The sequence below is a fragment of the Penicillium chrysogenum genome (assembly GCF_028827035.1).
Source record: "Penicillium chrysogenum strain IBT 35668 chromosome Unknown utg000004l_segment0_segment0, whole genome shotgun sequence".
Lineage (NCBI taxonomy): Eukaryota > Fungi > Ascomycota > Eurotiomycetes > Eurotiales > Aspergillaceae > Penicillium > Penicillium chrysogenum.
The window spans coordinates 3858185-3872975 of NW_026622752.1; the positions used below are offsets into that span (position 1 = coordinate 3858185).

The 14791-nt window shown below is 50.7% G+C and overlaps 5 protein-coding genes across 5 annotated transcripts; 2 read left to right on the forward strand and 3 right to left on the reverse strand.

Moving 5' to 3' along the window:
* Positions 1 to 86: 86 nt before the first annotated feature.
* Positions 87 to 1764, reverse strand: N7489_007415 (Zn(II)2Cys6 transcription factor; the record flags this gene model as incomplete). The annotated part of the gene is made up of 2 exons (XM_056713165.1): positions 87 to 1658; positions 1708 to 1764. 2 exons carry the CDS (start codon positions 1762 to 1764, stop codon positions 87 to 89), a joined length of 1629 nt encoding a protein of 542 aa, XP_056566880.1.
* A 1278-nt stretch (positions 1765 to 3042) lies between these two features.
* On the forward strand, positions 3043 to 4945 carry N7489_007416 (uncharacterized protein; the record flags this gene model as incomplete). Its single annotated transcript, XM_056713166.1, has 3 exons — positions 3043 to 3295; positions 3347 to 3562; positions 3624 to 4945. The coding sequence occupies 3 exons, from the start codon at positions 3043 to 3045 to the stop codon at positions 4943 to 4945; spliced, it is 1791 nt and encodes a 596-aa protein (XP_056566881.1).
* Positions 4946 to 7171: 2226 nt separating this feature from the next.
* On the forward strand, positions 7172 to 8056 carry N7489_007417 (anticodon-binding domain-containing protein; the record flags this gene model as incomplete). The annotated part of the gene is made up of 3 exons (XM_056713167.1): positions 7172 to 7302; positions 7373 to 7883; positions 7943 to 8056. 3 exons carry the CDS (start codon positions 7172 to 7174, stop codon positions 8054 to 8056), a joined length of 756 nt encoding a protein of 251 aa, XP_056566882.1.
* Positions 8057 to 8683: 627 nt separating this feature from the next.
* On the reverse strand, positions 8684 to 11696 carry N7489_007418 (uncharacterized protein; the record flags this gene model as incomplete). Its single annotated transcript, XM_056713168.1, has 2 exons — positions 8684 to 9248; positions 9304 to 11696. The coding sequence occupies 2 exons, from the start codon at positions 11694 to 11696 to the stop codon at positions 8684 to 8686; spliced, it is 2958 nt and encodes a 985-aa protein (XP_056566883.1).
* Positions 11697 to 12063: 367 nt separating this feature from the next.
* On the reverse strand, positions 12064 to 13530 carry N7489_007419 (uncharacterized protein; the record flags this gene model as incomplete). The annotated part of the gene is made up of 6 exons (XM_056713169.1): positions 12064 to 12397; positions 12457 to 12516; positions 12584 to 12658; positions 12719 to 12935; positions 12987 to 13066; positions 13142 to 13530. 6 exons carry the CDS (start codon positions 13528 to 13530, stop codon positions 12064 to 12066), a joined length of 1155 nt encoding a protein of 384 aa, XP_056566884.1.
* Positions 13531 to 14791: the final 1261 nt, after the last annotated feature.

The window sequence follows — 14791 nt, forward strand, 5'->3', positions numbered from 1 at the left end:
AAGAGTAATGTTGTGTGGCAGGGCTTCATCCTAGACCGGCTAGGAGTGGATATCTCTTCGTAGCACATTTCATATCAATGCAAGCATCATTGCTGACTATTGCAAGTCCATAATTGGGATGACGTGTCCATATCTACTGGAGCACTGGGGTCATCACCCGGAAGGACCTTTGCGCCGAGGACACCCATCGACGACGCTATGCGATCCAACCAGATAACAGCACGGGGGTCATGGGGATCAGAGGTCTTAGACGGACCCTGTCCAAGCTCTGAATGAATGCGAAAGGGGAGGGCAAAGCTCTTCGGCTTCGCAGAATAAGGGGACAAGGAATATTCACTACCACTGCTGGGTGGTGTGGCGACAGTCGACTCCGGCGAGCCATCGTCGATGTATTCGAAGCGTAACCGGTCTTCAAGACGGTCAGAGAGCTGCTGCAGCGTCTCTAGCATATTTTCCGCTCCATTGAGGAGCAGCGACGGACCGGTATCCGGGAAGGTCTCTGGCACGGGCCCAACGAAGGATCCCGGTCTCTGGACGATACCTTGCTGACGCTCACTGTGCGCGCTGATACAGGACCGGAGCTCTGCGGAGAGCGAGCGCAGCCGACGGGAGGTGTCATTTATACGGCCGATGAGGTTTCTGAATGATTTTGAGTCTGGCTCGGCCGGGACGGAAAGGAGATCCCGTGTTTCGCTTATATACCGCGGGCATTTTGCGATTTCCATGAAGGCCAGATCGGATATTTCTCCGTATGCAGACCACTCGCCGGGCTTCTGGCGGTCTTCGGTCCTGACTTTCGTCGCGTAGGATTGCCATTCTTCTTGGTCTAGGAAGCAGGGTTTACCTTCGTAGACGGCTGTGGCGATGAAGAAGCCGCGGAATGCAATCCAGCAGTATCTTCCGAAGCCAGACTCGTGCGCCTCGGGGCCTCGGCTTATCATCAGTCGCTTCGCGCCGTCGGAGTGCACGACCCAGGCGTCCGGTGTGGTCTGCGCGTACATCTCGAAGACACTGAGGATGATGGATGTGCATAGCATATTGTCAGATGTGGCATGGTCGGCTTTGGGAATGGCCCGGATAACCTCGTGCAGCGACTTGGAATACATTTGTCGACTCGCTTTGAGGAGAGCCTTGTCTTGCGTCAAGTGTGCCAAGTAGACGGAGCTCAAGCAGCAAACCGCGGAGTCGAGATAAGCATCATTGCCAAAATTCATGACGATATATTCGGCGAACCCGGGTGCATCGCCAGACCGGAACCGATTATGATAATAGAGGGTCGGAAACGATGTGCTGATGAAGTCGAGGAATAATTGGGGCTGTGCGGCACGGAAGGACTTGCGCACCAGCGATGGCGACAGTTTCTCATCCCAGCCGCCCAAGGAAGAGTGTCGTCGCATGAGGGCAATCGCATTGCCGCGCACCACGTCTGCAGCGGCAGTGGAGTCACAGTGGGCGGGTGTCGGTCGGGCATTTGGGGTTGAAGATGTAGCGGGGGCGTGTGGGCCTGCCAATGTACCTCTCCTCCTCCGTCGGGTGTTAGAGCGATGTCGTCGAGCGAGGTTGGGGCCTTCGTCTTGGAAGCGGAAGGTTCGCCGGTAGCCCGGACAGGCGCGACCATATTTCTGGCACTGGGTGCACTCAGGGACTGCCTCATCGCACTAGAGACTATTAGCCCGAGAGCGCGATCTTATTTGGATGGATATTGACCTTAATCCGTCGCTCGCGACACAGGGCACAGCCTGTACTGTGCGGAACTCCGACCATGGTGTCGTCAAGGTCGAGATGTCATCACGGGGTAGATGAAAGGCAGATGCGGTTCATGTGCCCATTTTCCGGGTTCAAGGTTCAAGTTTCGAGTTTCATGGAGCTGAGCAGAGCTGAGCAGAGTCGAGTAGGGCCGAGTAGAGTTAATTTAAGGCAGTCAGCCCTAGGACGTTTCTCACGAGAGAACATTCTGCCAAGCAAATCAAAATAGGCGGGGAAAGACCAGCCGTTTCAGGTTTTGGCCAATCTGCTAACTAGTTAACTACCTAGTTAACATCTCTTTCTCTTTCACATCAGCACCTTTAATAATCATTTGGGCCTTTCAATCTATCATTCAAGTCCCAATATGTGAATCATTTTCTTCTTCCCTTTAAACTTACTCAGAGTTATGGGAGCTACCTCATCTCAAGTGAAGCAATATACACCACGATGATCTTCCATCTTCCCAACATTTCGCCCCCATTTACTATTTATAAAATGCGAATACCCCTGCATGAGATCAAATTTAAAACTCCACATGGCTTTTTCACTCATTGTCAATGGCCAACTAGTACTAGTCGGAAAAGCTTTGGTAGTCTTGCCACAGATACGAAGTTGCTGTGTCGCTCAATGGGTCGTGGATCGAGAATACCAGGTCTTTATTCGTCGAAGAGAATGCGATGCCATCTTGCAGGTCTCACATCCTCCTTTCGTCCGAGATTTGAGCATGTGAGGCATCCCTGTGCCTGGCATGACCGATCTAGGAGTATGCATGTCTCTGGGGTTGACACTACTTGGTTTGTTCCTCACCAGAGCCACATAGTAGGCTTTGGAGAGGATTTGAGTCTGTTTTAATTGGACAATTGGTGATCTTCCGCCCACCCTCCGTAACAATGGTGCGTATTCAATGGAAAGCGATTGGAAATAACGGCATGATTGAAAGGCATGATCTGGCCCTTAAGAAACAATATTGATGTCTAGTGCAATAGGGGCACGAGGGCGCAATATGAAAAGACAGGACATTTAAAGTCCAATGGGGTTGCCCTGGCATAGTCGGATTGACGCTCTCTACCTAGATAGTCCCGGGGGCACCTAGGTACCTTGTAGACGATCGTCTCCAATCATCGTGGTGGTACCCCGCGTTTTGTCCATGGAGGTGCACGTATTTCATAGAGAGGATGATTGGACAGATGGAAAGAAACGTGAGGGCGCGCCTGCCGCGGGGAGTAATACAAATGACTTAACCTGGGGAAATCGGCCCTTTGTCTTCCCCTTCAATTGAATCAGATCAATTTTATCATGCCTCTTCTCAGAGCGTCTCGTCCTAAAGTCCTGGTGCCGGAAAAGCTGTCGCCAGATGGACTGGCCCTACTGCGCAGCTCGCTGGATGTTCATGAGCGAAAGGGTCTCAGTGCCGATGAATTACTCCAGATAATCCCCGATTACGATGCCCTTCTCGTTCGCTCCGAGACCAAAGTCACCGCGACTGTCCTTCGAGCTGCAAAGAACCTAAAGGTTGTAGCACGTGCTGGTGTTGGAGTTGACAATGTTGGTATGTTTGGATCTTGTTCCATGCTGTGTTGTGGTACTGACTGGTATGTAGATGTCGAGGAAGCTACAAAGCTTGGAATTGTGGTCGTTAACTCACCTTCGGGGAATATTGGGGCCGCAGCTGAGCACACCATTGCATTGATGATGTCCATGGCAAGGAAAATCCCCGAGAGTTGTGCTAGTCTCAAAGATGGGAAGTGGGAACGAAGTAAATTCGTCGGCGTCGAAGTCAAGGGAAAGACATTGTCGATTATTGGTCTGGGAAAAGGTACCTAACTCTCAATTGGCTTGTTTCAAAACATGATTTGACCGTGCGTTATACATACTAGTGGGATTGACAGTTGCACGACTGGCCAAGGGTTTAGGCATGAATGTGAATGCCCTCGATCCATATGCATCCCCGGCAGTTGCAGCTTCGGCTTCGGTCGCCCTCGTCTCCTCGCTCCCGGAGTTGCTCGCATCTGCTGACTTCCTAACAATCCATACCCCCCTCATTGCCTCAACTCGAGGAATGATTGCGGAAGCTGAACTGGCACAGCTGAAGCCAGGAGCTCGTGTGCTAAACGTAGCCCGGGGAGGCACATTCGATGAGGATGCGCTGCTCGCGGCACTGGAGTCAGGCCATCTTTCCGGTGCTGCTATTGATGTGTTCACATCTGAGCCCCCTGCTCCCGATTCATCGGCGGCACGATTAATCGCCCACCCACGAGCTGTCGTCACGCCGCACCTTGGTGCTTCGACAGTAGAGGCACAGGAAAACGTTTCAGTCGATGTGTGCGAGCAGGTGCTTGAAATCCTGCAAGGATCCCTGCCGCGCAGCGCTGTCAATGCTCCTCTCATCCTGCCGGAGGAATACAAGAAGCTGCAGCCATTCGTACGTCTGGTCGAGAAGCTGGGCAGCCTGTATACTCAGCACTATGCAGCTTCTCCCGGTGGAGCAATGGCCAGGAACACCTTTGATCTAATCTACCAAGGCGAGTTGGCTAGTATCAACAACACGAAGCCCCTCTTCGCCGCCTTGATCAAGGGTCTTCTTTCTCCTATCAGCAGCATGGAGGGACTCAATATCAATATTGTCAACGCTGAACTAGTGGCTCGCGAACGTGGCATCTTTGTCTCAGAGCAGCACTCCCGCGATCCGTCGGACCACTCGTCCTATTCGTCGCTAGTCACTCTTGTCGCACGTCCACCTTCTCGGGCTTCGTCCCGAGCCCCGGCTTCTGACGACAATTCCACCAGTTCAGTTCCAGACCAACACCAACGAATTATTTCTGGCACCTGTTCTGGTGATCGTCCACTGATCACTCGCTTAGGTCGATTTGAGGCTTCCTTTGAGCCACAGGGGACCTTGTTGATCTGTGAGAACTATGATTCACCGGGGAAGATTGGTGTTGTGGGTAACATCCTTGGTCAAGAGGGTGTCAATATCAATTTCATGGCTGTTGCCCCTGTATCACCGAAGCTGGCTGTCAATGAAAGCCTAAAGGAGCCTTTTCCCACAGATGGAAGCTCTCAAGAACCTACTTCAAAGAGCCAATCACTGAATGAAGCCCTGATGATTCTCGGTATTGACAGAGGGGTTCCTGCTCATGTTACTGCTGCCTTGGCTAAGGAAACTGGTATCTTGAGTGCGTGCGCTGTCACGCTTTGATTCTGTGTTTGTGCGTTGCTCCTTGAGGGGTATTCTTAGGCACCTAGGGGGAAGGAGGAATTTCTTTCGGTTATAATTACTCAACACCCTCAAAGCTCCAGGGCTGTCTTTCAACCACGGCAGATCCTTGTCTACGTATTTCTATACTTTCATTAATACATCCATGGTTATATCAGAAACAGCGGTAAACAGAAACGATAATATGTCCATAGCCAATGAATCCATCCATCCTCAGTACTACCCGTTAATTGGCTACCTAAAATGCTGTGGTTCGCCATAAACAAGTTGTGGGGGTGGGGGTTATAGTGGGGTGGTGGGTCAAAAGTGTGAATAGCTTCAAAGGATCCCGAAGTAGGAAAAGGAAAGAGAAAAAAAACGTGGCCCCAAGGATCTTCACAACAGCTAGGCTAGGGACAGTTTCCTCATCGGCTAGGACGCGCCTCGCTCAGGCTTTGAGGCATCAGGGAGCCCCCTTTTCAAGGTGGGGTTGGTGTACTCCCTGTCGTCAGCCCGTGACTCACAGTTCTTCAACCCGACCTAGCTGTGATCGAACGCGCAACCTAACATTACCCTGCCCGGGGCACTTCCCATCTGAGCTATGGGGGTTGGGGGTTGCTATGTCTGGACTTAAAGTTCCCTTTATGCTCACTTTCCTTATCGTTCCTTCCTTATATAGAACTCCAGGGACGCTCTTACCTTGTGGCAGACCCTTCCTTCCTATTTCAGAATGAGTGGTGCCTTCCAAGAGGTGTCATATCTACCTTTCTTCGTCCTCATCGCATCACTCGCAGTAAAAGCGGTCTTATATTCCGGACACATGAGATAGACCTGGGAGAACTGTCTAGTCCCAAGTGCCAGATAGAGGCACAACCCGGCGAAGACATGAATAGAGAGTGCCTCTCGATAGAGCGGTCAACGAGTCTCCCACGTGGGGTTGGGACCTCCAATGTACGTTAGTACTAAATATTGAAGTCACTAAGGTTGTTTTCAAATGACGGTTGTTTAACGGTTTAGTATAGTATTCGAACCGCAAAGAAAAAGCCCCCAGTCAACCTGTTTCTAGAACCCCCGCCAAAAGGAGCCTGATTACTTGATAAGGAACTGAATGTGACCACTACGCGAGTAGGCGGTTCACTTCCTTGCTTAGTCGGTAGTGGCGGGTGAGGGTACTACACTGCTGGCCTCATTCAACCACTTGGCTACTGCTGTCCGTAGATGCGCCCCATTTCTCGGATCTTGGGACGTCGTTTACAACGAAGATGAGTCGGCACAGGCCTTTGCTGTGTCTCTCGTTTTTGGTGACGATGCACGTTTTGAGTTCACCCAAAACAATGGGCTTGAACATGTCCTAAGCGGCGATGATGGGCAGAAAACTGACCCATCATAAAAGGAAGAGACCTGCTCAAGCCGCAAGTGAAGAGGCCGTTGTTGTTGTTTTTCCTTTTTTTCTTCTTATATTTTTGTCCTATATTGTTCTTATAATTACTTTTGTACCATTTTCTTCTTATATATTTCATTTTTATCATTATTCTTGACCATGTTATTGTTACATATTGTCATTCGATGTTGTTGCCATTGTCTTGGATTGACGAACCCTCTAGTACTAAGTGACGTCCATACAACTTAAAGCAATAACAAATGTGAAAGGGTCCATGTCCAGCATCAAGCATGAGATTTTGAGTGACTGCTCACGAATATGTCAAGATTATGAAATAGTGTGTCTCAACTATCAATGATAGAATCACTGATGTGATTTTGTCTTCTAACTAGTTATAGATCCAATGTTGCCTGAGGCGACGATGAAGTAATCGAATGTTGGCACTAAACCCAAAAGGGCATCCGTGCAACGTCGACCCTGCCATCTAATCGCAAGTCCTCGAGCCCATTGTTCTTCCATAAATCCTTGGTTCGGGCGTGGTGCTTGTTTTTTGTTCTCTTCTTTTGGGGTTGTGCCAGTTTGCCTGCTCCGCTTGAGCCACGCTCGTTTCTCAACAGAGGAGCCGATTGACAGCGTTCAGCCCACCCTCTACCAACAATCCGGGGTGCAATAGCTCCTCGCAGGGCAAAGCCGACTTCAACTTGTGCTCGTCTGCTTCCAATGTCCTGACCCCGTCATATAGGTCTTGACAACTGCGCTACAAACAGCCAACGAGTCTCTTGCATCTGGGGGGATCAGCCTATCGTGGTCGTCAGCAGCTCATACGTGGAGGCTAGAGCTATAGATCCATGGCGGAGAACAAGCGCCAGGTTTCAGTAAAGGGCTCTGCGCAGAAACAATCCGGCAACGCAGTAGGCCCCGGAATGGCGACACCCATAGTGCCCTTGGAGGCAGCACTGAGCGGGGCGATCGGTGCCCGGTGAGTCTTATCTGCCAACGATGGTGTACACAATGTCGCAGCGCTGACCTATTCCGTTCTCGTGTTTTAGCGTGCGTATTACGACCGCGCAGCCAACCCAATCGATTTTCGAAGGTACACTGTTCACAGCATGCCCGATCACCAACCTCGTGGCCGTCAACACGGCCCCCGCCACCAACCCCGGTGATGTCAAACAGGCACAGAACGGCGACTACCGTGTGATCCCCATCTCGCGCATCCAGCACTTCCAGATCCTTGCCCTCGCCCCGCCCTCGAACTCCACCTCGTCTTCGTTCACGGACGCACAGCCCACAATCCAGGCACTCGACACCCGTGCGCTCAAGGCCCGCGAGTCGAAGGCCATCGGCGAAGCGCTTGACCGTGAGGCGCGTCGTGGCAAGGGCGTCACGACTCAGGCACAGGACTTATTCGATGCTTTCAGCCGCACTATGCCCGCGCGATGGAACGGCCACAGCATTATCGTCGCCGATGCTGTGACAATCGCTGCTCCTTACCGCGTTGATGATTGTCGTTCGATCGTGGAGGGCGATACCGCTGCTCTCGCTCGAGTGCGCAAGGTGGTAAGTTATTATCCCGTCATCAATCGCAGAATCTAATGGCTAACGTTGGTGCAATATAGCTCGAGATGGAGCGCAAGAAGATCGAGCTTCGCAATGCCAGTGCTACTATCGGCTCGACTAGCACCTTCTCCCGCCACCACAATGTCCCTAATGATCAGCGCAAGGGTGGATAGCGTGCCCAGTCACGCAAGTACCAGAAACGCAGTCCGATGGAATTGTGGATAGGTCTGATGTCGATTCGAGCGTCTTGGTGGCGCTTGGTCGACGAAGGTGATGGAAATACCCCAGCGAAAAAAATGATATTGCAATGGGATAGAGATGATTCGAAAGCGGGTCTGACGGGACACTGCGCATTCTGATGGCCTGCCTTATTAAGAAACTATATGCCCTGGACTAGCTTTCTACGGGCTACGCTTGCCATCAAGTTGGACCGTTTGCGTTGCTGCCCGCCGGTCTGCCTTGTATCTCGCTTTTGACCGGGTCGGTGCGCTCAGGCTGAGAATACGAGACAATCCATAGTAACCTAGTCAATTGCTACGATAACACTTTCTTAGGACAATGATATTGCACACTTCAGCCATTGGAACTTCTGTAAATGTGTCATATTTGACAACTGATAGTGACCACTCGCTCCAGGTATTGACAAACATGGAAACTAAATGAAAACAAACTCGCTATGAACACTGAAAGTAGACATCTACATGGCTGGCACTGGGTCAAACGGCTCGAAAAGACGCCCACAAATAATAAAAAGTGAAGATACGTCGTCGATTGCCGTGAGATATTTGCAATGCCTTCATCTAGCTCTCCGCAACTGGAACTCTCCCAGGGACCACCTCACAGATAGTCCCCACAAACCCTTCCAACCCTGACATAGGCGTCGTCCCAGAGGAAGAGCCAGATCCAGCAGATGCTACCGTAGCCCCAGATTGAGACGGGCAAGACGCTATGGAGACACCAGGCATAACTAAAACCTGAGACCCAAGTTCCACCCATTCAACAGACGACACTAACGCAAAGGTAATCTGTACGTCCTCTTTCAGGGCCTCCGCAGAAGAAGCAGCCCCAACAACGGAGGCAGAGGAAACGCCAGACATTACTTTGCTGATATCGCGAACTGCATCACCTGCGCCGTCGGCGATATTGCTTGTTGTAGGATTGCCATTTGTTTTCTCATTAGGAGAATGAGGATCGCCGTCAAAGCTGAAAAATTCCGGCTCTGACGGAGAAGGCGGGTCGGAAGGTAGTTCCTCTCCAGTTCCGGTCAACGCCATACAAATGACACGGACGGTAGCTCGAATGTTGGCGATGTAGGCAATAGCATTACCGCCAAGCAAGAGTGGGGGGTGAATTTGGAGCCGAGAACTCAGTAGATCGGAAGGTGGCGGTAAAGCCCGTGTGGAAGGGTAGTGCTAATAACGAGGAGGCAGACGAGGTATCATTCGAGGGCGACAGTGGGGCGTGGAGGTTTGAGAGGATCATGCCCTTGCGGATCCGGCCGAAACGTGGTAGACGGCCGTCTTCTGAAACGCCGATGGGTTCGATTCCGATGGTTCCGACTTGGTCTCTGATTAGGCGGCGGACAGGGAGTCGGAGGTCTCTTACGCTGACAACGCGGATACGTTGCCATCTTGCTTGTGAATCTTTGCCGGACAGTGAGGTCTGCGGGAAGGATGCCGGGAAATCTCCCGACGGGCCGGGCCCACTGCGGGACAGTGACCCTCCTTGGGGCTCATTGCCTGGGTCATTTGGGACGTCCACTAAGATGGGCCCAATGACCATTTCGTCGCCGATGGAAATATTCCCTCGACGGACTAGCCCGCAGAGGACCATACCGCGGTTTTCTTGGCCGCCTTTTTCTGAGTCTAGTGAATAGACTTTGGACGGAGGGATAGCAAATACTTCATCCACATCGAAGATATTGGCGGAGCTGTGAGAGGGCATTGGGAGCCCTTCAGAGATGTGAAGAGTCCTTTGGGGGGGTCTTGTGGGAATAGGTAGAGATCGAAGGAAGGCATGGAGTTTTCCAATGCCAGAACCATCCACAGCACTGGTAAGCATGATAGGTACGGTGTGTCCCCATTTCCCATCAGCAGCCGCGCACACTTTCTGCACTTGGGTGCTGTCCAAGGTGCTGACTTGCTGAAGGTCAAGTGGTTTGTCGCCAGCAGGCGATGCAGGCACCATTGCAGGTTGTCTTCCAGCTGTTTTCAGCGCAGATAGAACTTTTCCAAGATTGTCCCGTAGTCCGCTGCGGGAAGCAACGTCTAATTTGGTAATGACAACCAACACAGGAACCTCTAACTTCAGGCAAAGTTCTAGATATGACAAGCACGTATCAATCTCTGATTGCTCAGTCCCTGCCTGTTCGCTGCCGGGTGTCTCAGCACCACAATTGGCTGGAATGCAGAGCATCGCATAATGTGGAGCCCAGCTGACAAGTCCACGCAGGGTAGATTTCAAATATCGAATAGAGCCGGGTAGATCGGACACAAAAGCCAAACGACCTCCCTTCGAAGCTGCATGAATATCATCCCAACCGGCAACATTACCGGAGGCGTAGTTGATCACGGTTGGTGGCGCCTCATCCGTGTACCCAATCAGTTCCTGGGCAACCGAACTGGTAATTCCCGATGAGATTTCGTGCCGATGCTTGAGCAGACTCAACCTGCTTTTGCCTCTTCCATTGTCAAGCGCAGATGAAGTCAATGTACCCAGCAAAGAAGTCTTCCCTGCGGTGCTTGGACCTGCGAGAGAAATGCGAATCTGCTCTGTGTGGGAGTAGTCCTCGTCCAAGACCAACTTATTGCCAGATTTCGGGTGTGCAGCGGTTCTTGGGTCGTTATTGGACTTGCTCGGAGAGATATTGTAGAAGTCCAGATCGGGACTAACCAGAGCCTCGGCGACCCAAAGACTTTCAGCGTTGGTTTTGGTTTGGACCGCCGTTGCAGTTGGCTCCCCCGTTGCAGTTGGCTCCCCCGTTGCAGTTGGCTTCCCCGTTGAATGTGGAGTCCCCGTTGCAGTTGGCTCCTCAGTTGCAGATGGCTCCTCAGTTGCAGACGGCTGGGAAGATGGCAAGACTTCGGCCCATTCACATTTCCCAACCACAACTCGGCGAAGCATCTCCACCTTACACCCAATACTAGCAGCCATAGCCTGTAGATTGGCCATGCTCTCATCCAACTCATCTTGCGTGAGGCCTACAAAAGTGCCATCGTCGCCAACCCCAATCTCATACAAGGCACCTTGGCTCTCTTCGAGACCGGGGAGCAAGCGGGCTGGTTTAGAGGGCACACCCGTTTCCAGGGCTGCCTCAGGAATAACAGGCACCACAAGATTAGAGGTAGTGGATGAGTGAAAAGGTGAAGATTGCTGCAAACGCCACAATAACTGCGTAGTCAGGCCTTGTAGTCGTTGATGGCGGCTCTGGCTAGACTTGGCTTGCATGGGTCTTGGGGTTGGTTCCAAGCTCGGAGAGGCAGGGGTAGACGTGTTTGGCATGACGCGGTAATTGTGATGGTACGAGCCCCCTATTACATGCCCAGTCGACATTGAGAGATAGGGGCGCCTGGGTCGAAGCAGAAGATGTAATTTGTACTCAGTGGGACCCTCCTGGGGCTCGGGCTCCAATTTTGATATTCCATAGTTGGATAATGAGTCTGGGTCGACGCGTAGTGGGGTGGCGCTGGAACGCGTGCGGATAGCTAAACCCCGGCTACCAGATGCATTGATCTGGGGAGTCGATGATCCCGACGTTGACCACGGGGATGACACCCGAGGTGGGTCAGGGTCATAGGTGAAGATGGATGCCATCACAGTTACAATTCAGACTGGTAACAAAGGTATTGGTAATAGGTACATATATGGAGATAGATAGAGTAGTTCTAAAAAGATTCGAGAAGAAAAAGGCATTCTGCAGATTTGAACTGATCTGTGATGCAAGTGCAGTTTAACTGACTCACAAATGGCACGGGCGGAAGCATCACGTGGTCGATATTTGTCCCGCTATTTATCCGCCAAGGAATCGTATGAGAAGTTCTATAGTTCTATAGACAGCCTTTTCCTTTCCCTCTCAGATAATGTTTCGGCTCCAAAATATAAATGCATGATAACAAAATATAATCCTCCAGAGCCGAGCGCCTTCGCTTTAACGCCGAAATCAAAATAGTACGTATGTCATCTACTCAGCGGATGATTCCCTCCCTCCTGAGCTTTTACACTTGCCTTGCGCAACGTGGATATTGCGTGCTGTCGTACGGGTAAATACCGCACCGCATATTGGGCATTCAGCCTTAGCCACCACTCCTGACTTTTCTCGCTGATGGCGGAGAAGATTGCTGAATGTTGAAAACTCACGACCATTGCAACCATGGTCCCAGCATTGTGGTCGGGGGCGCAAATTGAGTACGCGGACAGGGTCAGAATCGGTAGCGGCGGCTGATTCGGGTGAAGAGTATATCGGCTCCGGAGCAGTCATCGATGGTGGCTGAGAGCTGATCGAGGTAGGGTGCGATCTAGTATTTTGGTTTCCGGTCAGTAAACTACGTTCATCGGGTTCGTCGACTCAACTCACGGAATGGGTTGTGTTTCAGGGAAGTAATAGGCAGGTTGGTTTATCATATAAGGAGGAGGGCTACCTCTGGACGTTAGCAACCAGATCATTGGATCTTTTACACTTTCCAGCGGTTCATTCGACATACGACGTCATGGTAGGCTGCTCGGGCTGAGAAGTGCCTGAAACAGATTGGGGGTGGAAAGGACGAGCGACGTGTGGACTTAATTGCAAATGTCAGTCCTGTCGGAGGCCAGGTCATCAATGTCACCAATCGGCTTACCTTCGAGGCTGACTATGACGGGAAGGATTGCCAGGTGCGAGATAAGACGCCGGTAATTGAGGTTCTTGCTGCTGGTATCCATGCAACGGCACGTTTGAGTGACCCGGATAAACCATCGCATAGCTTGATGGAGGGTATGAAGGATGTGAAGATGGAAATGGCGGGTTCAGTTGTCCCGGTTGCAAGGGTTGGTAAGGTCGGTTTGTCCACGCATATTCTGAATGTGTCAGTAAACATCTCCCAAACGACGTCTGGATGAGCTACTTACGCTGAGTATTATGCTGCATTGGGCCAGCAAAATATGTATCTGATACTACTGACATGGGGTATGATGAGATGCCAAGGCCGCTGTTGAGGCGATGCCCTAGTCAGCACAGAACCTGGCCTCGGGGTCATTTCTCATGGCGAATTAGCTTGACGTACCGTGGGTCTTCCGAACCGATTTCTTCTTTAATAGGAGTTGTGTACTCGATAGAAGACTGTGCCGTTGACTCTGTGGGGTAGTTCAAGCCTGGCAGGGTGTGAGGCTGGCTCTTGCCGGGATTCAACGTTGAATGATGAGAGGGGAGTGGCGGTGCAAATCCCGTTGATTGCGGACCACCTTGCACAGTAGAAATAGGACTCTGAATGTGCTGAACGGGCCAGTGGGATTCTGCTCCAGGAAGGACACTCTGTGAAAAGTCGGGAGTCTCCGCTGACTGGACTAGTGGAGAAGAAAGCCCGACGCTCGATTGCGCGTCTGAGGCTTCGGGTAGATTGGATGGATTCCTGGAAGAAAATGGTTCCTGTGAGCCAGATCCTCCGGGGAACATTAGGAACTATATAGGTCCCAGACCTGTGAGATTGCAAGCACTGTGATAGGGGATGGGATGGGGCCAAGATCAAGTATAAGGGGAAAGGCACTCTAAAGAGGAAGTCAACATACAGTTTGAAGTCCCGATCCGAGTATTCCCTTGATATGGTAAGTTAAAAGCTTTTTCTGCGATTTCAACGGCACGGAACGGGCGCAATGAAGTATTTAAAAGCTCATATCCATGGGCATTTACTAGCCCCCGCAATCGTTTAATGATCTAAAAGGTGTTGGGTAGCGTGGCCCACAGTTCAGAAACCAACACCAACTTCTAGATTTCTTGTGCGCCACTGTGCATCGATGCCGGGTCTACTAAACTGTACTTGAGCCCACTTGTACACCGTCTCAATTGCATATATGATAGAATATCATTGGTTGCCTACTCCGTAAGAATCACCATAAGAAAAAAAGAAAAAGAAAAAGAAAAAGAAAAAGAAATCCCAGGATCTCCAAATGAGGTGGGCCGATGGGAACTATCACGAGCAGAGTCGGAATTTTGAACCCCACAAGTAACGGGTAAAGCAGAGGATATGCGGGAAAAATGGCTCGGGACTGATTACAACTGGGGCCATACGGAGTAGTTTGTACAGTAATGATCCTCCTTAACAGGGGAGATGACCTGGGCATTGAATTCTAGCCCCCATTATATTGTACAGTAAATGGGGGCGGATTGGGGGCCATGACGCTCTCAATAGTCTAGCGCGTGTATCGAGATACTCCGAAATTCCACCTTCTGTATTCGAAAAGAAAAGGAAATTTGGAAATACGAAAACTGTTCAATAACTTGAAGTTGAGAGTTCCACCATCCCCGGCCCGATGCTTGTCCCCCTATCAGTCTTGGCCCCCACAAACGCGCCGTTGGAAAAAAGAAAAGAAAAGAAAAGAAAAGGGTTCATATTAAGAACCATACCTATCTAGGAGATCATATCCACAGTCCACAGTTCTAATATAGTCTAGTATGCACTAATTTGTTCTGTAAAAGAAAAAGTTCTGTAAAAGAAAAAGAAGAACTCAAAAGGTAAGTTCCCATCTAGGTAAATGATAACATTAAAACACCCTAACGCTAAGATTTCAGCCCCAAGTAATCCCGTTCTAGTAAGGTATATATATGTACATGCACAGTAAAGGTCGGCTCTCGGTTCGTTATTAGCTCCGAAATACATTTTTAAGGTTCGCTGTATTGCTGTCCTCCGTACATATGTACTGGTATTATATAGTTCTTA